This window comes from Tyto alba, unplaced genomic scaffold (genome assembly GCF_018691265.1).
Source record: "Tyto alba isolate M040663 unplaced genomic scaffold, T.alba_DEE_v4.0 Super-Scaffold_13, whole genome shotgun sequence".
Lineage (NCBI taxonomy): Eukaryota > Metazoa > Chordata > Aves > Strigiformes > Tytonidae > Tyto > Tyto alba.
Window position 1 is genome coordinate 22677219 of NW_024881275.1, and position 23244 is coordinate 22700462.

A 23244-nucleotide genomic window follows, 5' to 3' on the forward strand; every position below is an offset into this window, starting at 1 on the left:
GTATTTTCTTACCAGCTCAGAACTAGCGCTCCCAGATGTGCCGGAATATAAAAGACATTCGGACAAAGAGATTTGTTTTACACAGTTGGCTGGCAAGCACAAAGGCAGCTCGGTGCAGGAGGGATTGCCGCTGTGCCGCCCTTCGGCAGGCTTTAGCCTGATCACCAGCGACACCGGGAGGAACAGAACGGTTTAAAAAAAGGCTCTGCTATGCTGTATAGTGCAAGCCCCTGTCCCAAAATGCAGACGTGTTTCCTGATTATTTGGAGAAAAACAGGGAGCTGTATGGAGAATCAATGCTAATAATTTAGACGGGAGATACTGCGAACAAGTATGTACCTTTGTACCAGGTACCTGCAGACAACAATGTTTAAAATGCAAGGTTAGGTGAGACACTTTTCACTACAAGAAGCGACTTCAGTGTGCAAACAACAGAATGCAATTAATCCATTAGTTTTCAAACTCTAGGCATGTAGTAAATGATAGCAAGTTTTGCAGATCAAGGAATACACATTTCAGAATACTAAACAGAAGACATTTTAAAAGTCCTTGCTAAGCTGTTTATTTTACTCAATAATTTAATTTTATGTGATTAAGTAATTTTACCCATATATAAGCCTTAAAAATTTTTGTCCTCTTACACACAGAAAAATAAGGGTATACACTTGTGCAATACATGCCCAATACCTTGGTGCAGCATCAATATGGCAAATAATTCAGAAGAAAATCCAGGCAAAATGTTCTCCTGTAATTTACACTTTATTTTTTTGCATAGCTCTTGTTGATATTAATGCAGAGACTTGAATAGATTAGTATAGGCTAATGAGTCTTTAATGCAGCAGCTGTACATATAATATCTCGTACAGAAACACAGACAGCTGCCTCCAATTAAGAGTTCTGGCAGCCACATGGTTTTGAACTCATCCAGCGACAACACAGAACTGAATGATGAGAGTATCATGAGAAAACATGTTATAATATGTATGGGTTGGTCTGTTAGTACTGAAAGATAACAGTGAGCACTTTCCAGTTGTTTTAAACTCAGCTGCAGGGCAGCTATGTGCAAAAACCCAAGTTGAAACCTACTATTGGCCAGTAGTACTCCTGCCTCCTGAAAACAGTTCCTGTACCAACTCCACTATTAGGAACTGTGACGGGATGCGACAGAATGGAAGAATAGCAGCCTGCAGATCACAGCCTGCAGGTTTGATTTTCCACCATTCATTAAAAAAGCCATTGCTCTCTTTATCAGTAGAAATTACATTGGTAGAATCTGCACTTCTCTTCAGTTAACATATCAACAAGAAAGGAAGTTGCTTGCAAGACTGTTCCCATCAAGGTCATTTCACAGTAAGTAATACCATGCTAACGAATTATTGATCACATGTCATTTAACACTTGTTATTCACTGGTGTTACACACTCAGTGGTAATTAAGTCTATGCAACAGTGGAAGACGCTGATAGCATTTGTGTTAAAACTGTAAATTCCATTATGTTGCACATACTAGTAGGTCCAAGACACATTTCATGAATTCTCAAATTGCTTTCCTTGGGTGAGATAACCCAACAGCAGCTAATGCAGTTTACAATCTCCTGAGTGGACTTTCCAAATTAAAGCAGAAATTGAGACACGGTGCTTATAGTATTTTTAAAACCTCATTAGCTTAATACTTCATCATAATCATAACTGCTTATCAGCACCTAAATCCTTGCCATAACTTATTACAATCGGCAGCTGTCTTTAAAAAGCACTCTCCCCAGAGCCACCTCACTGGAAGTCATGCAGCCAGTCAATTCAGGTAGGATTCTTCCACAACAGGTAACTAAATAAATATAAAAGTGGAAACAAGCAAAATTGCAAAAATCATCTAAGGAATTCAAAGCTGTCTGGGAAGCAGATGAAGCATTACGATTGCCTTCTGTAATGCCATACTAGTAGTCCAATGACAACACCAGTAAAACAATCTTTGGAACAGCAGTTCATATACTCAGCAGAAGTCAGGATGAATTTGTAATCTGCTTACAGAAAGAGCCTGTTATTTGCCTATATAAAGTGGATCTAATGCACTTACTCATACAGAGGTAGTTACACAAGTATTTCAAGCTGTCCTCAAGTTGACTACTCAAAAGTTTGTGTTGAAGGGATCGATATATATCAAAATGTCAAGCCAACTTTAAAAAAAAGTTTGTGTCTGCTATAGTCACTCTTGATTACATTCCAACATTTTTCCCATTCATACTAATTTCAGATACTGATTTGAAGACTAGTCATCCATCAGTCTCACCATCTCATTTTGGTTCCGTTCTGTGACCTGAGTTCTCGTATCTAAAGCCAGATGGCAGAACTAACCTTATTCCTGTAAATTAAGCCACTGGACTTGTGAAATTATTTTATCCAAAGAGTATAAAGGCCTTTACTTTCAAGAACTGTTGTGACATAACGAGGCTATCCAAAAACTATTAATAAGCAGCAAGAAGTTCAACTTATTTTTCATTGTTGAGTTTTTCATAGTAACATTCAGTGCCACAGAACAGTGTTAAATACAGCTTCTCTAACTTGTGCTATTTTCAAGATAATTAAATTTGGAAATTGGATTGTTTCTTTGCACTCTATCTGCTAATGATTTATTTATCTGCTTAGGGGCATTTCAGTACTTTGTGTGCAAATACACAACATTCTTTCATGGAATCTATTTCCTAGCTAAATGGCCAAGCACAAAGAACTATGGGAGAGAGTTCACCTGACTAAGAGACTCAGTAGGAAAAAAACCTTCAAACTTCAGTAGGAAAAACTTTTAGCAGCCCGCTGTTTGTTCTGTAGGAAGTGACAACCAAAATAGCATCTATAATACAGATGTAACATTCAAAACACTATGTGTTTTAAAACTAGATAGTAAGGTAAAGGAAGACCAGATAGCATTGTGGTATGTTGGACTTTTAACACAATCTGGATGACATTGCTATTATAACGTCATGGCATCAAAACAAACCAGAAGCCAAACCAGAGTCCTGGAATCTGAGCCTGTTCAGAAATGGTGGAAATTTGGTACGTAAGTTTGAGAGGAAAATTCCTCCAAAAATGGTATATTAAAATCCTCAGAAGTTAATCTGTGGAAAGCTAAAATCACCATAGTAGCATCGTGCCGTTTCTCATCCTGGATTCTGAGCAAGGCTCTGAAAGGAGCTGCTGCTGGCTGTAGTCTTCAGTGATCACGAGAAACCCCTCACCTAAGGTGAAACACACATAAACCATTTGCCTTTCTCTGGCAAATTCTGTCTGGAAGAGTACTCCCTCCTGGCTGCATCTCCAGTTCTTCAGTTTGTTTGGCTGTAGGGTGTCACAAGGGCTGTGACAACATGAATTGGCTGTGACGCCTAGTGTTAATAAGTTCCAAGAGACTGCAGTAGACCTTGCTCTCACCTCTTATCTCCCAATGCACAGGGTGAAAGTCTCCTTTCTGGAGAGGCACAAGAACTAAAGACATCCTTTTAGCCCAGAGATACCCTTCCCAGCTAACCACTCAGTGTGTGAAAACAGACAGCCCAATGTTCCTCCTCCAAAACAATGAACAAAACCCAGAAGCCCAAGGTAACTCACAAAATGTACCTTTATTTATGCACTGAAAAATAGCCCTGCACTGTCCATGCCCCACAACACCAGTTATCTGTAAGGAAACTCAGCACATAGTTTGAAGCATAGACCTACTATCTGGAAGTATCAGCAATTTGTGGGGAGGCAGGGGATACAGTGTTGAAATATGATTATAAGGCAACAAGTTATCCACACCACTAGAATCCCAAGTTTGTTTCAGCCACCTTCCCTTCTTCCCAAAGACCACATACTTCTCATTTGAAGACTCAACTAGTGATTTCATACATGGATAGTGAAGCAATTTTAGAAAAGCTGATTTTTTGACAGAATTAGTATCTTTGCTGCAGGTGAATTTTAGAGAATTAATTTTCTTCACCATGAGGCTCAGAAGGTGCTTGGTTCATGTCAAGGACATTCATAAGGCTGTTACTGAAGGAGAGTTCATGGCATGGCCATTCATAAGGCTGTTACTGAAACTTGATTCCTTGAGCCAAAGGTAAATCCTTGCTGTAGTTGATTGTACTGGAAGAAAAACAAGTATTTAGAGACCAGACTTGATCATTGAGACAGATTATGCAGTCTGTTTCCTATGCACAAAGCTTCTGATTTGTGTCACATGTATACAAAAGACTTCTGTAAGCAGTTTGCCTATTTAAAGTTATAAACTGACTTCACTCTGGTTTTCAATATAGTAGATATGTATGGGGAAAGACCAAATTCCTCATTATATCTTCCTTGATAGATCAAAAAGAACGTATATCATTCTCTATTTAATCTCTTACTAGGATAATGTCCATACAGACATATTAAGGCTGGATTTGTCACATTCATAAGCCTTTGCATGGAAATCAAATTAGCACAGGTAAAGGCTAGGGAGGCCAGCAAAGTGTGGGAATGGACAACCACTACAGGCTGTCAGGAGATTTATGGATAGATACCAAATACCTAGGTAAATCACCCACCAGTGGCAACAATGGCCCTCTCACTGTGGTTGCCACTTCATGTATTTCTTGGCAAATTTCAGTAATTTAATTTTTAGCCAAGTTTAAAATCAAGTAAAAGGAGAAAAAAAGAACAGATTTTTTTCCTTTTGAGGAACAGTGAGTAAAGAAGCGTCTTTATCTAGACCCTTCAAATAATTTTCTACTAGCACAGATATAAATTCTTGCATGAAAAGGCAATTACACTCATTCATGGCTATCTCACCTTTAGCAAAGATAACCTCCTGTAGTCAAAGACTTACACATTTTGAACTTTTGCAAGTTTATCTGTAATTCACATTTCTTTGGAATTTGAAAAGTCTGTCTTACCAAGTAGATCGTCTCATATAAAGTTTCCATGAATCACTTCCAGATTCTCTTCCCCCACCAGTGTGCTTTTCACCACCTGTAGGAAAAAGGTTATCAATGAGAAATTGAAATTTTTTTGGAACATGGGAGTCTGGACTAACTCCAGGAGGTGAGACATTTTATAAAAATTAATGGGAAAAACTGCTCCTTTGCCCTTGTTCTGTATCTGAAATAAATTACCAGAACACCACCACATACAGCTCACACAGCTAACTCTCTCCTCATGCTTGATCCAAAAACTACCTGCCTGGGGTTGAACATCTCATTATGGTGGCACCAGAGGACCTTGTTTTAATGATATTTTAATATGAGAGAAGAGTACAAGAATGTGCTGGCTCTTGTACTGGTTAAATCATAAGATGAATATTTCTTCTTCCCTCCCCCCACTTCCTTCAGTATATATAAAAAAGAGAAATAAAGGCAAAAATGTATTTAAAGACCTTCTCACAAAAATACTTCATGCTGGAATTCTTATATACACATGCAAACATACACAATAAAAATCAGAGAATCATAGAAGGGTTTGGGTTGGAGGGGACCTTAAAGATCACCCAGCTCCAAGCAGGGCCCCCTTCCCCCAGCCCAGGTCGCTCCAATCCCCATCCAACCCGGCCTTGAGCCCTTCCAGGGAGGGGGCAGCCACAGCTGCTCTGGGCACCCTGGGCCAGCGCCTCACCGTCCTCACAGGGAAGAATTTCTTCCTTATATCTAATCTAAATCTACCCTCTTTCAGTTTAAAACTGTTATCCCTCATCCTAGTCCTACTCTCCCTGATAGAGTCCCTCTCCACCTTTCCTGTAGCCCCCTTTAAGTACTGGAAGGCCACTAGAAGGTCTCCCCAGAGCCTTCCCTTCTCCAGTCTGAACCACCCCAACTCTCAGCCTGTCCCTCATACGGGAGGTACTCCAGCCCCTCAATAATCTTCGTGGCCTCCTCTGGACCCACTTGAGCAGGTCCACATCCTTCTTACACCGGGAGCCCCAGAGCTGGGTGCAGCACTGCAGGTGGGGTCTCACAACAGCAGAGTAGAGGGGGAGAATCCCCTCCCTCAACCTGCTGGTCACAATTCTCTTGATGCAGCACAAGATACAGTTGACTTTCTGAGCTGCTGGCTCATAGTCAGCCTTCTATCCACTACCACCCCCAGGTCCTTCTCTGCAGGGCTGCTCTCAATCCACTCATCATCCAGCCTGTGTTTGTGCTTGGGGTTGCTCAAGACTTTTAATTAACAGTATTTTAAACAGTTTTCTGCTCAGCCACATCTCTAAATGCATTCAGAACATCTGAGTTACATTCCCTGGGCAATGTTACATGGAATATTTAAAAACCAAATACAGACATTTTAAAAAGCTGAAATCTAACTACCTCTGGTCAATTTCTGTCTTCTGCTAAAGCGGTATAATTCAAAATTAACTTCACTGATTTCTTCAGATTTAGTCATTTAAATAGACCGATTAAAACCTTGAAAAATAAGATGGGGAGACCTGAATTATACTAGTTTTACAGTGGTATTGATTTGCTCTCTTCCAGAGTCATTAAAAAAAACATTCCCCCAGCTTTAAAAAAAATGAAGCCTGACAAATAATACCAAGTCTCTACACTTGATGCTAGAGGAGTTAACTATTTAAAAGATTAAGAAAAAAAGCGTAAGTAACATACCAAAAGCACCTCCAATCTCAGCCCCACTGGTTGGGATGTTGACATTCACAATGCCACAGTCAGATCCCTTTGGCCTACAAACAAAGATAAGATGCAATTACTGCTCAAGATCAGGAAGGGCTCCTTCCCTAAAATGAGTGCTATAAAACGCTCAACTAGCATTGTGCATAGGTTTACAAAAGACATGAAAGACTGGGATCTTATGCTTCAGGAAGGTAGAAAAATAATTTAAATTATACCCAAGCCAGCGGAAAATCCTTCCCAAATCATTGGTAAAGATACTGCTGGAAAGACCTTGTTTTACTTCATTATTCCAGACAAAAACCTCCTCTTCCTCCTAAAGGGATCATGTGTCATTGATTAAACCATGACCATTCAAAGCAAAGCAGTTAAAGAAGCACTGTGAGAAAAAGACCAACATACCACAGCCATAATTCAAATATACTGAACACCACTTGGCAAATACACATGCACCAAGTCAGAGGTAGGATACCTCTACCACTGCACAAAACACAGAACCTGCTTTTGAGCAGACTGACAGAAACAAAAATCTATTCCTGTACATACTCTCATCTTAACTACAGTGCTCTTCATAGAAAATGCATAAATGTAGCTCCACTGTAAGCTATTAGAGTGGATACCCAACAGTGCAGAACAACAGTTCCCACTTCTGGAAGTGCCAGGACAATTACATGAACATGATATACATCTGAAATGTCTCTCCTGACTCTTCTTTTAGCATCCTCAACACATGACTAATTCCCCATTTTTATTTTACCTTAAATTTCAGCACATACAGTATGGGGGCAAATGTCTCAGTGTGGACAATGGGTGCATTATGAGGAAGGCCAGTCACAATAGTTGGTTCAACATAGTTTCCAGGACGATTTATAACCTTCAAAACACATAAAAGAAGAAACAACTGAGTAAGTGCAAACCAGCAGCCTGCTTAGTACTAGTGTAGGAAGGGAATCCTTCATGGTCTGATTACCACAGTTGTAGTAACAGATAACTTAAAATTTACTCATTTAAATATTTAAAATACACAAGTATAACCTAGTCTATAAAGGAGATAATCAAATCTCAAAGTCTAGCAGCTGACAAAAAAAACACTTCCTTTCTCCTACTTGTAAGCTGACTACTAAGCTGAATAGAACTTTAAAGGTATTCAGAATAAAGAAGGTGCCAGTGTAAGACCCTAATTCCCAGTGAAAGACAGTAATTTGAAAGACAATAATTCCCAGAACGTTGAGTCCACGAGAATTAAACATCTCATATGATGAAGATGTGCAGGTGGCTCTCTTGGATCTTCAGTATTTACCTAAGTTTGATATTGCGAAGCCAGGGACAGAACAGCAATTTTTTTATTGTTATGTGTTTGATATTCACCATTTACATTGCTCTTTGTATTTTCACCACCACCTGCAACTAGGGAGTACAGCCAAGAGCTCTTAGCCATTTCTTGGAGAAGGTAGCTTCCAATCATTACCCCAAAGACAGGATTGCAATACAAACATTCTCAGATTGACTAACATCACATCTTGCAATGACTGACAGGACAAACTGATGTGCAATCTGGGTCTAAGCCACCATGTTACCAATTTTTTTTCCTAGAGCACTAAATGTAACAAGGAGAATAAAAGAAAGTCACCTTTCCACCATAGACCACAGAGCCACCTTGTTGTTTTGCTTGTTCTACTGCATCAAGGAACATTCTCACTGCTGCTTCGGTATGAAGAGGCCCATACAGAGTGTCAGCTAAAAACAAAAGATCCAAAGACATACTTTCAGCAAAACTGTGTATATTTGCAAATGTTCTTATAACATTTTGGGAGTAATTACTTCATCTATCCAAGATGAGCAGTATTAGTTGGATTCTTCATCTCCCTTTCAGAGTTTGCATTCTAAACGAAACCAGCTATCCCCACTCCCTGGTAAACTGCTAAAATTATATAGCTTTGATCTATAATCTCCTTGGAATTTAAACAGAAAGACACAAACAGAAACTTGTCTCCTAAACCCCTGAGTTGGAAATAGATACTTACAGTCCCACGGATCACCAATGCGGACCTGGGCATAGGCCTCAGCAAGCTTTGCTACCACCTCATCATGGATGCTTTCATGGAGGAACTAAACAAAATGTGGTAAGAAAGTTGTAAAACAGCTCAGCCTCTGTAACTATTCCTGAAATATTAGGGCACTCTGAAGAGGGTTGAATGGTGTGCAGACAGAGCGTTGCTCACATTCATCAAAACCCAAAGTTAAATACAAACACGTGAGCAAGGCCTCAAAACAGCACCAACACCACAAAATTAAGATTTAAAATCTTCACCATGAAGATTTAAAAGAACCAAAGAAACAAAAACCTGTTTTAATTTTACCTCATCTAAGACCAATGGCATCAGTGTGTTCTGTAAACTCTTCAGTTAAGTGTTTCAGGACAAATATTCAAGTGATTTTTCCTGCTATCATTTGAGGAATCAATTCCTTTCCTATACACCTAGTTAACCCACATCAATTTTGACAAGTATTTACCCAATCAACCCAACTCTGAAAAGACTACACACACAGACTGACATCATAAAAGCAGTCACAAGCAATGTAGCTCTGGCAATGAAAACAGAGAAATACAGGAAATACTTTAAGTTTTATTTTCCTGAGTTTTAGCACCAGGTACAGACATACAGAGAAACTCTTTAGAGCTAGAATTATAATGAAATGACAAACCACTCCCTTATTTTCCCATCATACTGTTTTTTGACAAAGCAAAAACGCGTTTCAAAGATTATTTGCTGCTCTCTATAACATTACTATGCATTTTCTGAGCTAATATGGAATTAACTTTGAATTCAGAGCTACCCAAATGAGACAATACACATTTACTCACCAGCCTTCTAACAGTTGTGCACCTCTGACCCGCTGTTCCCACAGCAGCAAATAGAGCAGATGGGATGACTAGGTTCAAATCTGCATCTTCAAACACTTAAAAATTAAAACATCAGCATGTTGCTGAAGTAAACAGGCAATTCACAAGACTTAAGGCACTAAACAGTATAATAAACTGACAGATTGGTCAAGAAGCTAAAGAACAGTCACCCTAGCATAGCACACCAAGATATACAGAAATACTGCAGAACTCCTATTACTTTTACACCTGGAGTTAGACACATGCAACTGGACATATATGTAGGCCTGAACTAGTGAAGAGAAAATTCTGCAATAAAACCTCCAAAGAACTTTAGCTTCATTTTAATTAAAGAAACTACAAGCAATTTCTTATTGTTTCTTCACCTTGTCCTCTCACTGAGAAGTCTCTCAGCATAAAGAAACAATGGTAAAGGGTATCCAGATGGCATGCAAAAAAAGTAGCTAAAACACACAGGTATACAATAATGTACAGTATAAACGAGCTGAACAAATTCAGCTGACTAGAAGACATTGTGATGTTTAAAGCAAAGCTAGTACATATAAGCCTCAAATGATCCCCAAAATATCACTCAGCTTAACTGGTCCCAGAGAATTCTTTTAAGTTTCCAAAATTATTAAGTTTGGGACAAAGTCCAACCAAATAATGTTTATGCCATCATTCAAAGCCAATTCCAAAAAAAAAGCACTACTTCCATAAGGAAAAGGGAACAATTTTCTAAGTATAAAACAGGTTTATGCTACTGGCTGCAAAACAGCACGGGAAAAAAGACAGACCTGCTTAAATGTGATTTTCAAAAGAGCTTAATACTCTAGACAGACAATTATATTTGTTCAGAATATGAGAAAGGTGAGACCGAAGGATACAACACAGTAGGACAGCAATTTATGAATTCATCTAGCTTTCTGCCACACTGCTCAGCTTCACAGAATTTGTGTTATGTTTATCTGGGAACTAGATCACACCCTAAGCTAACTAAACCTGTAAGATGTGATACTGAAATAAATACCTGCATGCTTTGCTTTGAAGTGTGTAGGACTTTCTATGTATGTACTTATCTTCCAAAATGCTAAAAAGGTGGTGTTAGTGAGATTAAAACTATCCTTATCTATATCCCATTACTGAACCTTACTGCTTCTCTCATTCCCTTCTTCACTTCAACAGTGAATACATGTAAGACCTTAAGCTTCCATTATTTATCTTAAAATACTACCCTTACACAATACAGAAGATAGAAAAAACCCAACATTCTACTACATACTTTTTAAACACCTAATGTGGAAAAAAGAAAAAAAAGAGAAAACAAGGAACAATTTGCTACAAACATTTGTATACTAACTTCCAAGTACTGTCTATGGGACTAAATTTCTACAGTGAATATTACCAATAATGGCATTGTTTCCTCCCAGTTCCAGCAGACTTCGACCTAATAAAAACATACAAAACAAGTTATGTCACATGGACATGTATCCATCGCACTTCATTCAGTGAGGTCACCTCTATCTAGAGCTAGGTTTCATTAAATCTATTTTTCTGGATAGACAAAATGTTTTAGGCACCACAATCAACTAATCACTGTAGACAAAGAAGAAAATTACACTGAATACTAAATCAACCGCATACTGTGAAGAAAGATACCTGGAGAGCAGTTATAGCAGAAGCAGCTTAGAAAAAATAGGCAAGAATAGCTTGGAAAAGTTGAAAACAGAAAAAGTTGCAGCATAAATAGAATGTTGCTGACAAAGAAGAGGAAGAGGTGCTACAGAGATCAAAACACACACATAAAATTTAAGTAGGCTTATTTATTTCTCTGGCAACTGTTTTAACTCAAATCCAAGAGAAAAATCACCATCTACTTCTGGGTGAATGTTTTCAATTTGTTTTGTTTCCCACCCCCTCATGAACTTCAAATGTATAAAATGGGAAAGTCCTGTTCACAAGGTTTTCTGTTTAAAACTAAAAAGCTAGAATCCAGCAGCTGTGCATGGACTCATGCCTATACACTTCTTAATATTTGCAACAAAAACACCTCAAAAATCGTAACTTTTCTCCTGTAACTATAAGGCAAGGGGTCATTTCTCCATGAATGCATTGCCAAAAGACCACAGGCCCTGGCTGTTTGTCTTGACAATCTCCATGCAGTTATATTCATGGACACCCTCTCCAAATTAATTGTAGGACCACTGATTTGTGGATGCCCTGGAAAAAATACTGAGTTGTGATGGAATTAACTAAATAATGCAGTATGTAGCTCTGAGCAGTTTCAACACCCTATTTCCACCAAGTTTAAAAAAAAAAAAAAAAACACACACAAAAAAACACCCAACAGGTAACACAAGAGGTAACTGAAACAAGCTGATATTTTAAAACCCTATGGGGCTCCCCTGCCTTTCCCAACTACAGAAAGAAATGGAAGTGACCCCACACACTTACCAAATCTCTCCTGAACCGTAAGTGCTACTTGCTTGCCCACTTTTGTGCTGCCAGTGAAGGATAACAGGCCCATTCTCTCATCTCTCGCCATTGCTGTCCTGCACAACGGGAGACATACCACCATGTTCAACAAAAAAGCAGCTGGAAAAGCTGCTTGCACCTTCCATATAAACCACCTTCCACCAGGGAGATCTTCTAAAGTCAGAGCCACTTCTTTGAAAGCATCAGGTAAGTGATTGAGCAGACAGCAGGAAAGCTTCTTCTTAGAAAGAAGCAACAAGACTGTTTCCTCTTTCCAGACCATAAGAGCATCACCTGTACTAATTTTGAAATTCAGTCTGAAGTACATAGTGAGATAAGGTTCAACTGTTATGTTGCCTAAGAAAAATATGCGTATCTATGACTTCTTTTAATGCTTACCATCTGTTTTGTCTTCTCTTGAAATGGTCAAAATATGTATCTGAATATAATTTGTACTGGGAATTTCCACATTGTTCCACAAAACAATTTGATGTGTACGGCTTTCAAGCACAGGAAGTGAGCAAGTGCAGAGTCCTACGTGAGCACAGAAAACGGGGAAGTATTCTCTTCCACAAGTGGTCCAAAAGGCCAATGGACTAGAAATTAAAAACTCTTAAGAACATGATGAGTGGAATTTACTATTAGCTGTATTCTTTGGGTGTAAGTATATGCACAAGTATAATATATTAGTCAAGTCTTTGTTAAATATTTGTTATTTGCTAGCAGCTGATCTCACAACAGCAAGTAGAAATACATGCTATGTTTACAGTAGAGCCAGAGTTTCAGACCAGTTGATAAAAATTATGGCAACAGGTACGTGCATGTATGGGGAACTCCTGGAGATCAGAATAACTTTACAAGAAGTACCTCAAAGAATATTCTTTACCCTCTATACATCTTCACAAAACACAAGAAATGTTACCAACCCAATGTCTGCTCCACCACAAACCAGAGAACAGATGGCTCCAGGCACTTTGTTATTCTCCAAGACTTTGGCAATTATCCTAGAATCAAAGATGGAAGAATTTCAGAGATTTCTGACAGGTGCATATAACAGGAAATAAGCCATTAAAACTGTCTGGCCATGTACATGAAGAAGCTACAGATTTTTGAGAAGCAGCCATCTTACAGTTAATTGACATGAAGTTTGTATAATACATAACACTTTTCTCATCAAGGACTTTGGTTAGGTAACAAAGAGAAAGTAGTAGTTCTGACCATTAAGCACTACTTCAAACAGAAAATAAATTGTTTACAAAGCAAAACAGAAAGCAAAGAAACCAGAACTCACTTTGTAACAGCAACACTAATAAGGGATGTTGTAGGAGCACCCTTCCTAAAAAGAAAAAAAAATTTTTAAAATTAAAATTAAATTTTCTTTTAAATTCTTTGAGAAGAAGAAATAATTCAAATATGCAATTTTTATGGTATCTGAAATACAGCACACTTTGTTTAGGCTGACTTTCAAGTGTCTGTCAAGTCGGAAACTCAAGCATTTCCTCCCAGAAGCTTCTGCTGAAATCCATACGAACAAGAGCTATGCCAGACATTAGAGCAAAGCAGGTAGATGAAAGTGAAGCAGGAGCTGGGAGAAGAATTAAAGCTACTTATTTAGATTCTTGATTTTAGCTCTACCAATTCTGAAAATATTAACTGTCTGCTACCACTGCTGCAAGACCTCAACCTGGGTTCTTTATTACCAGGCTCAAACCACGACAGTCTGCTCGGCAGCCAACCACCCTGCAGCCGCTCACCCTCCCTTCCCCCCGCCACAACCTGGGAATGGGGGAGGGAATTGGAGGGGTGAAGGCAGACTCACAGGCTGAGATAGGAACAGTTTAATAATGGTAATAAAATGAGAACAATGACAGTAATAGAAAATATAAACAGGTAATGCACAATGCAATTGCTGACCACCCGCTGACCAATATCCAGCCCGTTCCTGGCTAGAGATCCCGAAATACCAAGATCCCACAATCGCAATCCCGGAAGCGAGAGAGAGAGAGGTAGAGAGAGCTCCTTCCCAACCACCCCTCCTCTATATAGTGAGCATGACGTTCCATGATATGGAATATTTCACTGGCCAGTTTGGGTCAGGTGCTGTGGCCGTGCTCCCTCCCTGCTCCCTGTGCCCTTGCGCACGGGCAGGACATGGGGAGTCGGAGAGTCCTTGGAGTCTCGGTAGCAGCTGAAAACGCCAGTGTGCTATCAGCATTCTTCTCATACCAAACCCAAAGCTAAATCCAAAACACAGCACTCATCTAGTCCCTGAAAGGGAATATTAACTCTATTTCAGTCCAAACCAGGACACAGGCCATCTGACTAAGTCCTGGACAAGTCTGAATCTCAATACCTTTGTTAACCTTTGTTAACACAAAATAAAACAAAGCTCTTTGACTACAAATGAACCTACAAATAAGTAGAAATTAAGCCTACATGAGATAAAATATACAGAAACATCAACATTTGCTAACAATTTCATGCCTGAAATAATAGCTCTCTAATTTTAATAAACTGTTAACACATTGGAGAGCTGTATCTTACCAGATGCAAGTGTTTCCACAAGTCATTGCAATGGCACTGTTCCACCCATAAACAGCTACTGGGAAGTTAAAGGCAGTGATGATTCCTACTAATCCAACAGGATTCCACTGCTCTATAAGGGCATGGCCAGGTCCTGAAAGCAAAGACACAATGTTACACAATTTGCATGCATTTAATGTTTTTTAAAAAGGAAACTATGGGAGCAAGCGGCCCAGCATTGTTCCTCTGTCCATCAAATCAGCTTGTGGAGAGATGTACACTGCAGCTTACTGGAACAAGGTTAGCAAGATTGTGGAAAAACCTACTAACATGACAACATGAAGTTTTACTACTTTACGTAGTCATTTAACAGAATGGTGATTATTTGCTAACCAGTAACTGACAAAAAGGTCTCTCATTTCTAAGTACACTGCTGAACTTTTTACATACACTCCTCTAACACCTTAATTAACAAAGAAATCAAAGAGAATCTAAAGCTTCAAAGAGTGAAGAGAAAAAACTATTGCCTCTCTTGCTACATACCACAGGCTAGATACTTCATTACATGGTGCCACTGCCTACCAGCACATCTATTCCCAGACAATATGCTGCTTAAACTCACAGTAGCAATTTTGCTGCACTACATCACTGCATATTTAAGAAACATCCCCATCTCTTTGTACAAAAAAACACCCAACCAACCAACATACACACACATACTTACTTTCTGAAGGCAAAATAGGTCCACCAATCATTCGGGATAAACCAACAGCATAGTCGCAGACATCAACATACTCCTGCACTTCCCCAACACCCTCGACAAAAATCTTTCCCATTTCCAAAGAGACCTGAAAAAATTATGAGCAAGACAAAATTATTTTTTAAAAAACTCCCTTGCATCCCCAATGCATTTGGTCTCCCACTAATGTCAGGTATATCTCTACACCAAGTAAGATTTAATACACTTTTTTATTAGAAGATATTCACCTCTTTCCAAGTTATTTACAGCTTAAAGAAAGAACACAATAGATAACTAGACAAGAGTCACATTCCCATTCAATAGGAAGAAATTAGAAGAGGAAATTAATGAACTGAGGAAATTAAAAATAATCTACTGAAAGGAGTATCCAACAGTAACGAGGTTCATAATTTTAGATCAATAAAACACTGACTTTCCATCAGGATGTTTGCATATTGAGGACGAGGCATGGAATAAATTGGAAAAGGGGCTCTCTGCTCCAGTAAAAGAAAATGGTCATTTATGTTTTTCATAAGCAAACTATTAATTTTACAGTATCTCAAAGCGAGTTTGAGAGATTCCATTTTCAGACACTCCTAAAAATGTCCACACATCTTTAGTATTTTTTTAGTAAGCTGGGATATTTAGGATCAGATTTTTAAATTTTTTTTTTTTTTTTTTTTTGTATCTGAAGTCAATCCTAAACTATGTCCTTCTGTTAAAAGCACGGTAGACAGATATGTAGATATTCAATAAGCTGTTATTTGAAAACATTTTTCTCCAAAAGTGAGATTAGGCACTGAGAAGTCACCATTTACCCCCACTTATTTTTGCAGTCATGCTCTGATATCTAGGTGCGACTTTCATGCAGATATCACTTAATGCTTTAAACTGATGATTGTACTTTGAAAAGGCTGTTAAATGAGGAATCAGGTTCAAAGTATTGCCACAAGATTTTACTCCCCATGCAAAGGTTAAAATAAAGGTGACAATTTATTTCTAGGTATTTCTATGATGCCCGTGGTCATTTCAAGACAGAAGGAATAGTCCCTATCTGTGACTAGAAATGGAGGGCCATCAGACATATTTACCAAGAAACACACCAGTGAGTCTGTAAGTACAGTAGAGATACATCTGGATACTTGACAAGAACTTTGCGAGGCAAGGCTGGAAATTGCCCATAGCATATGAAAACCTGAGTTGCCATACCGTTCCCTTTTACATATCCCAAAGCCAGGAAAAGTACTAAAACCTGGACACCTACTGCACAGCTTCCACCCTGAAGTTCACTCCCTATTCTGGAAGGGCTGAACAGACAGTATCTGTTTGAGAAAGCTAAAAAATGCTCTGGCAACAAGTAACAAGTTTTGTCCAGGGAACATACAGCAAACTTCTGTCTGTCAACACTGACCAGGGAAGCTGTACCATTTTTGAATACAGAAGTATGTTAGCACCCTATTTCCACCACAGAAACTCTGCTGAGGAGACAATATCAAAGGAAACAACAGAACAAAGTTTTGCAGGTTAACAATACGGACTTGACAACACATGGAGGTATTCACTGACAGCTGTTTCTGAATAGTGGCACACATAGGCAAGCCCTGCAAAAGGAAAGTGGCAAGTTCCCCACTTGTCTCCTCTTCATCCCTAGCAACTAGCAGGTGTTTTAAAGGTGTGGTTCTTCAATCTTTTTGTCCTGCACAGCACTGCAAAAATATCTCATTAAGACCATCTCATCTTCTGAAGTGTTATACCTGCACATGTCAGTTCACAAAATCCTACAGATCATCAGAAAGAGCTCAAGGTTAAAAGCTCTGCATTAGAGTAAGGTCTTTTTCAGGACACTTTTAGTAACAGACAGTGTCTGGTCCAACAGGCAAGGAAGAAAACAGCAGGGCAACACTTGTAACACTCTTGCCAGCCAGGGTACAGGCTCAGAATGAATTAACACTTTCTTTTCCTACTATGTATTATCATTTTCAGTGTAGGATGACAGAATGCAAACTTACTCTTCCCCCCCCCTTTTTTTTTTTCAATTAAAATTTCTTTAGGAAATCTAATAGGACTAACAGCATTTTGGCAATTAAGGTTAATATTGCAAAGTAGTAAGTTAAAAAACAAGAACAACATTTTTGACACACCCCTAATCCCACAAAGTTAAGATACTTCCTAAAACACCTTACCAAGTTTCCTAGAGCATTGATTTTTTGTCTCAGGGCATCACCGATCTGTCGCACTATTTCTCCACGCTTAGGTGCAGGGATCTAGTCAAAACAAAAGAAAACAGAAGAACCTATTTGAGATCAAACATCTGTGACTTCTGCTGCATATATACTCCTAGTCTTCTACCCCTGCAGTAAGAAACAGAAATCACTGCTGTGCTTTTTCGCCTATGTTCCCAAGCCATCATTCCTCATCCGTTTTTATCACACACTGCTTTACAATAAGCTGTTTCCTGCCTCACAGAGACTGATAACACTGCATACAGTTATGTCTGTGCAGAACTTCAGTTCCACTGAATATTGTCAGAAGCATTCAGATTATCAGTTCTGCTACTTCTACTCAGCTACACCACCCACAATGGCCCCAAGCAATCAGCTGCACCTCAGGAAACAAGCATTTTTTTGTAAAAGCACACTTACTGGGTTCTGAGCTTCTGAAGCATACTTAACATCACATTTTCAAACATTCTTTTTCAGAATGACAATGTATTTTGTTAGCAGATGCTAAGACACACAAGCCTCAATCATGGAAAAATTAAACCCATATACCAAGTATTAATTTTTTATTTTTTTAAATGTGGTATCAGTATGTTCAATAATAATCAATAGTCAGGATCAATAATAAACCATAGGCAAGCAACAGGTTTTACAGGATTAGAAACTCTTGATGAACAGCAGTTCTCTGGGAAGAGAGGAGCAAGGAATACATAAACCGTGAAAGCATGTCTCTATAGGCAAAAATCTTTCAGATAACCTCATTACAAACAACCAGATTCACAAACTAAAACCAAACAGCTTTAAGCTGATGGTTTAAAGCATTTGATCTCTTGATTCTTTGTTATCTGTTAGATATCTGTTGCTTTGAGATTATTCCAAACACTTTAGGAGCTGGCATGCATTCACCAACATTATATTCACAAATTGTAACAAAAGAACACATACTAATTTATCCTCAGGAAGCAGCTGCATTTGTCCCAAACTTTGTTCTCTTCAGGCACAGCAAACTACTTTGCTGGATAAAATACAGAATGCCTAATACCTTACGAAATTCAGGTTTCAGCTTTTGTCAAGGAAATAGCTATAAAAACCAAGCCTGGCATGGTCACCAAAAGAATGGGTGCTGGCTGGACATAGCTTGTACAGATACACCAAGAATTACAGCTTGCTAAAGAAAAACAGCTTGGCTATTGTCTGACACAGCAGCAGAATACTAAAGTTTTGGGATAACGTAGCTGTTTTGTGAAACACCCAGACAGCTGGTGAACAAAAAAAGCACACTCAGAAACAGTAGTCTTCGTCACCCCATGGGAAGATAATCACCACAAGTAAGATCCCCAAATAGTCTGCAGAGTTCTCACAGGTGACAGCATGCAGTTACAAAGTCAAAGGCACCCAGAGGGATAATTTCCTTGCTACATGACTTCTGAACTTCAGCAGACCTGTTGGCAATGGTTCACAAGCACAAACCTGGGTAAGTTTGCCAGGCTTTTCAAAACAAACATTGTCCACAAGTCAATGTCCTCATCTTTGTACCCCAATGGTAACGTGCACGAGTCATCTGGGTTTGTTTCTTGAAGTCCACATTGCAGATTTTTGCTTTAACGCAACATACACAGTATGAACATGTTTTTACACCTCCACCTGACAGGGCAATTTAATGGCCTTTACTTGACAGGGATATGTTGTAAAAGAGAAGTCTCCAATAACTTACATCAGCCCAGACCTTCCATGCCTCTTTAGCTTTCTTTACTGTTTCTTCATAATCCTCCAAAGTAGCCTACATGAGGAAGCATGTCAAAAAAAAAGTTATGAAAACCAAAACCCCAAAACAAACGCCACAGAAAAGCTTCTGCATCCAACCCAATAAATTTCCCATGTATAGTACTGCATGCACTACAGAATACCACTTTCACAGGCAGTTTATACCCTGCCCTAGTCTGGTCCCGATATGGCACGTTAAGTTGCTTGATGTTACTGTCAAGGAAAAGCATACCTGCTGCCTAAACAAAAGAAAACATGAGCAGAAATTTTCCTTCGGATGACAACGGGTGATCCATAAAGAACAGTTCCAAGGGAGGCATTAATCATATATTCATAAATCCTATTTCATCCTAGATACTACTAGCATTAGCAATATTAAACAAAGGCTGTGAGGACTGTCCTACTCCACCACCCTCACTGGACACCAGGGCCTAATCGAATCCCATTACACAAAAGGAGTAGGTTAGCGCCGTAGCACTAAAAGCTTTCACAGATTTACCACGTGAATGCCACGTTGCTCTTCTTCATCCCTCCCCCCGGCCACTCAGCTCTGCCCAGCAGCCGCCGTGCACCCCTAAGGCCGCAACTTCCTCTCGGAACACACGAGAAGGGGCAGCAGAGGCCCTCGCTCTTCCTTCCCTTGCAGGACAGGAAGGGGAGGCGGGGGGAAAGGAAGGTGAACCGCCCTGGTTTTCTGCCCGGGAAAGTGCGGGGCTCATTTCCAGCAGACGGCCCGAGCCCCACCACACGCCTCTGCACTGCAACCGCAACCCCCCGCCCCACCCCCACCCTCGGCCGCCCCCCCCCCCCCGCCCGGGGGTCCGCGAGGCGGCGCAGCTCCCCAACCAGCGCCCGGGCCCAGGCGCCTACCTGCCGGACGGCGGCGATGGGCTGGTTGTTGGCGGGGCAGTACGTCGTCACCACCTAGAGCAGGACCGGGGAGCGGGGGGGGGGGGGAGGGGAGGATGAGCGGAGGCGGGGAGCGGCGCCCCGGGCCCCGCCGAGGCCCAGCCGCGCTGCCCCCTTCCCTACCAGGCCCCGCTCCCCGCCCGCGCAGGCCGCCCACCTGCCCGCCGCCGCCCCAGCGCCCGTTGTACACGCCGGGGTTGACCTCCTGCAGGCCCAGCTCCTGCAGCCAGGCGTAGCGCGGCTGGCTGATCAGCAGGGTGGACATGGGTGCCCACGGAGGCGCGACACGCGGGGCCCTGCACCGGGGCCGCCACGGCGGCAGAGAGACGGCGACCCGACGGAAGCCCAGCATGGCCTGCAGCCGCGTGCGGCTGCGCGGGCGGGGCGGGGCGCGGCGGCATTTCACCGCGGCCGCCGCGCCCCGCCCCCCGGCCGCCGGCGCCGATTGGTGGGGGCGCGGCGGTACCGCCCCTCCCGCTGGGCCACGCCTCCCGTCCGCCGGGCCACGCCCCTCGCCGGCCGGGCCCGCCGGCGCCCCGCCCTCTGCTCCCGCCCCCCCGCCTGCTGCTGAGCCCGACTGCTCCTGCCTGCCCCTGCCTGCCTTCCTGCCCCCTTCCCGCTCCCTGCCTGCCCCTGCCTGCCTTCCTGCCCCCTTCCCGCTCCCTGCCTGCCTTCCTGCCCCCTTCCCGCTCCCTGCCTGCCCCTGCCTGCCTTCCTGCTCCCTGCCTGCCCCTGCCTGCCTTCCTGCCCCTGCCTGCCTTCCTGCCCCCTTCCCGCTCCCTGCCTGCCCCTGCCTGCCTTCCTGCCCCCTTCCCGCTCCCTGCCTGCCTTCCTGCCCCTGCCTGCCTTCCTGCCCCCTTCCCGCTCCCTGCCTGCCTTCCTGCCCCTGCCTGCCTTCCTGCCCCCTTCCCGCTCCCTGCCTGCTTTCCTGCCTCTGCCTGCCTTCCTGCTCCCTTCCAGCTCCTGCCTGCCTTCCTGCCCCTGCCTGCCTTCCTGCCTGCCTCTGCCTGCCTTCCTGTCCCCTTCCCACTCCCTTCCCGCTTCCCACCTGCCCCCCTGCCTGCTCCCTGCTTGCCCCCTTTCCTGCTTGCCTCCCTGCCTGCCCCTGCCTGCCCAACCCTGCCTCCCCACCTGCCTTCCCCCTGCCTGCCTGCTCCCTTTCCTGGTTGCTTCCCTGCATGACCCCGCCTGCCCCCTGCCTGTCCTCATCTTGCAAAATTGCAAGTGATTTTTATCCCGTGTTTTTAAACTGTAATTTCCCTTAAAAGACTTTAGAAATTTAGATGACTTATTATGACCATGAGATATTTTTTGTTTTCGGGAATGCAATATTTTCTGAATGACCAAACCAATTAGGAATAGAGCCTGATACTAAGCTTTAAATGCCTTAGCACATACTTAAAAAGAGAGAATAGAAATGTCACTGATCTCAAGAATACCATAATTTATTTCTTGGTTTCCACAACTACACACTTTTGCTTACTGTGAATTGCATTAACTACAAATGATTTGCTCGTTAGAAATTGCTGCTCAAGTAATTTTGTTGAATTAAAGTTATCTTTGAACGATGTAAACAGATTAGTGTTATAAAGTAGTCTGGCAAGGTTCAAGAGCTGAAGATGCCATTGGCTTCACTACGTGTAAGATCAAATTGTCACTTGCACAAGGAAACTGGGTTTGGATACTGTAAAACATATCAAAAAGTCAGCAATCCACTCACCTTTGAGGGGAATAGATAAAGAATCTCAAGTAAAAGCAACTCAAAAGATAAATTAGTACATCTGAAAGGTAATACTTCTTTTTTTTAAGCAGAGGGATGAAACCTTATGTCTATCCGGAGAACAAACACCATCAAGAGCACAGCAATACTTTCTTCTCCTGCTTTGTCACTGTGCTTTTACAACCTTGACCTCAAGAAGCTATCCTACAGATGGTATGGTAGATCAGTCCCTGGAGCTGTTTGTTCATCATCCAGCCAGCAGAGACTAATAAAAACCTGTTGGAAATGTCTCCATCACACCTGACCTGGAGGAAGCTTGTTTTGACCTAGTGACCCAGATGTGAAGCATCCTTTGAGCTATTCTGTTCCCTGATGACCGTTACTCGTAGTGCAAGCCCTCCCTTTTCTCAGAAGGTTAATTTAGTATATAGATCAAATGTATAGACAAAATAGGCTCCAGCTAGCTGCACAGCACACAGCACCTGTTGAAGCTGGAGCTGCAGCAGCTCCACACGTGCCTTGGGTAAGAAGAAACCTGTTGAGGTAGTACCCCATCCACTTCACTGAGAGGCCTTTGTGACTGTAACTGTCCTTGCATAGCTTCACTAGCACAATAAAACAGCAGGGGAACAGAAGCCCACAGCTTTGTGTTTGAAATCATCTAGATGTCCACCAGACATCATGACCCCTGTTGACCCTAGTGAAACTTCACAGAGATCTTCCTCATAAGGCTTGGCCCAGACACCTCCTGGAGGGACTGGAGATATATACTCCAGTGCAAGGACATAGCCTTTCTCTTGGAATTAAATACCAAGGTTGTGAACCCGCTGCCTCAAGAGCATCAAGGACCTGAAGGTATCAACGAACCTTAATGGACATTGACCAGCCTTGCCTGTGGCCTCCATCCCTCAACCCCAACCTCAGCCACCAACTGAAACTCAGCCCTGGGCCTTTGGTCCCTCCTCCTGCCATGGCTCAGCCACAGACATGCCTTTGCTTGGACAAAGCTGTGACGAGCCAGACCCTGAATTCTGGCCTCTGTCTATCACCATTGGATAAGTTTATCAGCCACTGGCTTTGTCCTGACCCTGACCAGCAGGCTGGATTCCTGACTTCACATCGGGCCTGCCTCATCACTGCCATACCTCCTCACAATCTGGGGTCTGACTTTGGCTGGTGAGGACCCTGTCCTGTCCTCCGCTTTCCCGTTCCCCGGGGAGATCCCTCATGGAGAGGATACAGCTGGCTCAGGATGGTGGTCTTTGAGAGGTGGCATTTTCTGATGTATTGCACAATCTTATGCAGATTTTCACATTTTTAGGCCTTATATCTCTATATATGATCAAAGGGGTATTTCACAATAATGTAGCTGCAAGATGTCTTCAACCC

The 23244-nt window shown here is 41.8% G+C and overlaps 1 protein-coding gene across 1 annotated transcript; it reads right to left on the reverse strand.

Annotated features, from left to right (window-relative positions):
- Nucleotides 1–3591: 3591 nt before the first annotated feature.
- On the reverse strand, nt 3592–20522 carry ALDH7A1 (aldehyde dehydrogenase 7 family member A1). The gene is made up of 18 exons (XM_042787869.1): nt 20293–20522; nt 20097–20150; nt 19177–19242; nt 17427–17507; nt 15229–15352; nt 14526–14658; nt 13273–13317; nt 12908–12985; nt 11961–12058; nt 10912–10953; nt 9489–9583; nt 8647–8731; nt 8253–8359; nt 7380–7496; nt 6841–6938; nt 6602–6675; nt 4904–4979; nt 3592–4115 (listed from the first exon to the last, which is right to left on the reverse strand). Exons 1-18 carry the CDS (start codon nt 20485–20487, stop codon nt 4061–4063), a joined length of 1623 nt encoding a protein of 540 aa, XP_042643803.1. The 5' UTR covers nt 20488–20522; the 3' UTR covers nt 3592–4060.
- Nucleotides 20523–23244: the final 2722 nt, after the last annotated feature.

What these genes read in the sequence shown, in the direction of transcription:
- ALDH7A1 (XM_042787869.1), bottom strand. Translation starts at nt 20,487, where the DNA reads ATGCTGGGCTTCCGTCGGGTCGCCGTCTCTCTGCCGCCGTGGCGGCCC. An exon ending in TACGGTTCAGGAGAGATTTG is followed by an intron (nt 10,954 to 11,960) that starts GTAAGTGTGTGG and finishes TGTTTTTATTAG; the next exon opens with GTCGAAGTCTGCTGGAACTG. An exon ending in AGGAAACAATGCCATTATTG is followed by an intron (nt 9,584 to 10,911) that starts GTAATATTCACT and finishes TTAATTTTTAAG; the next exon opens with TGTTTGAAGATGCAGATTTG.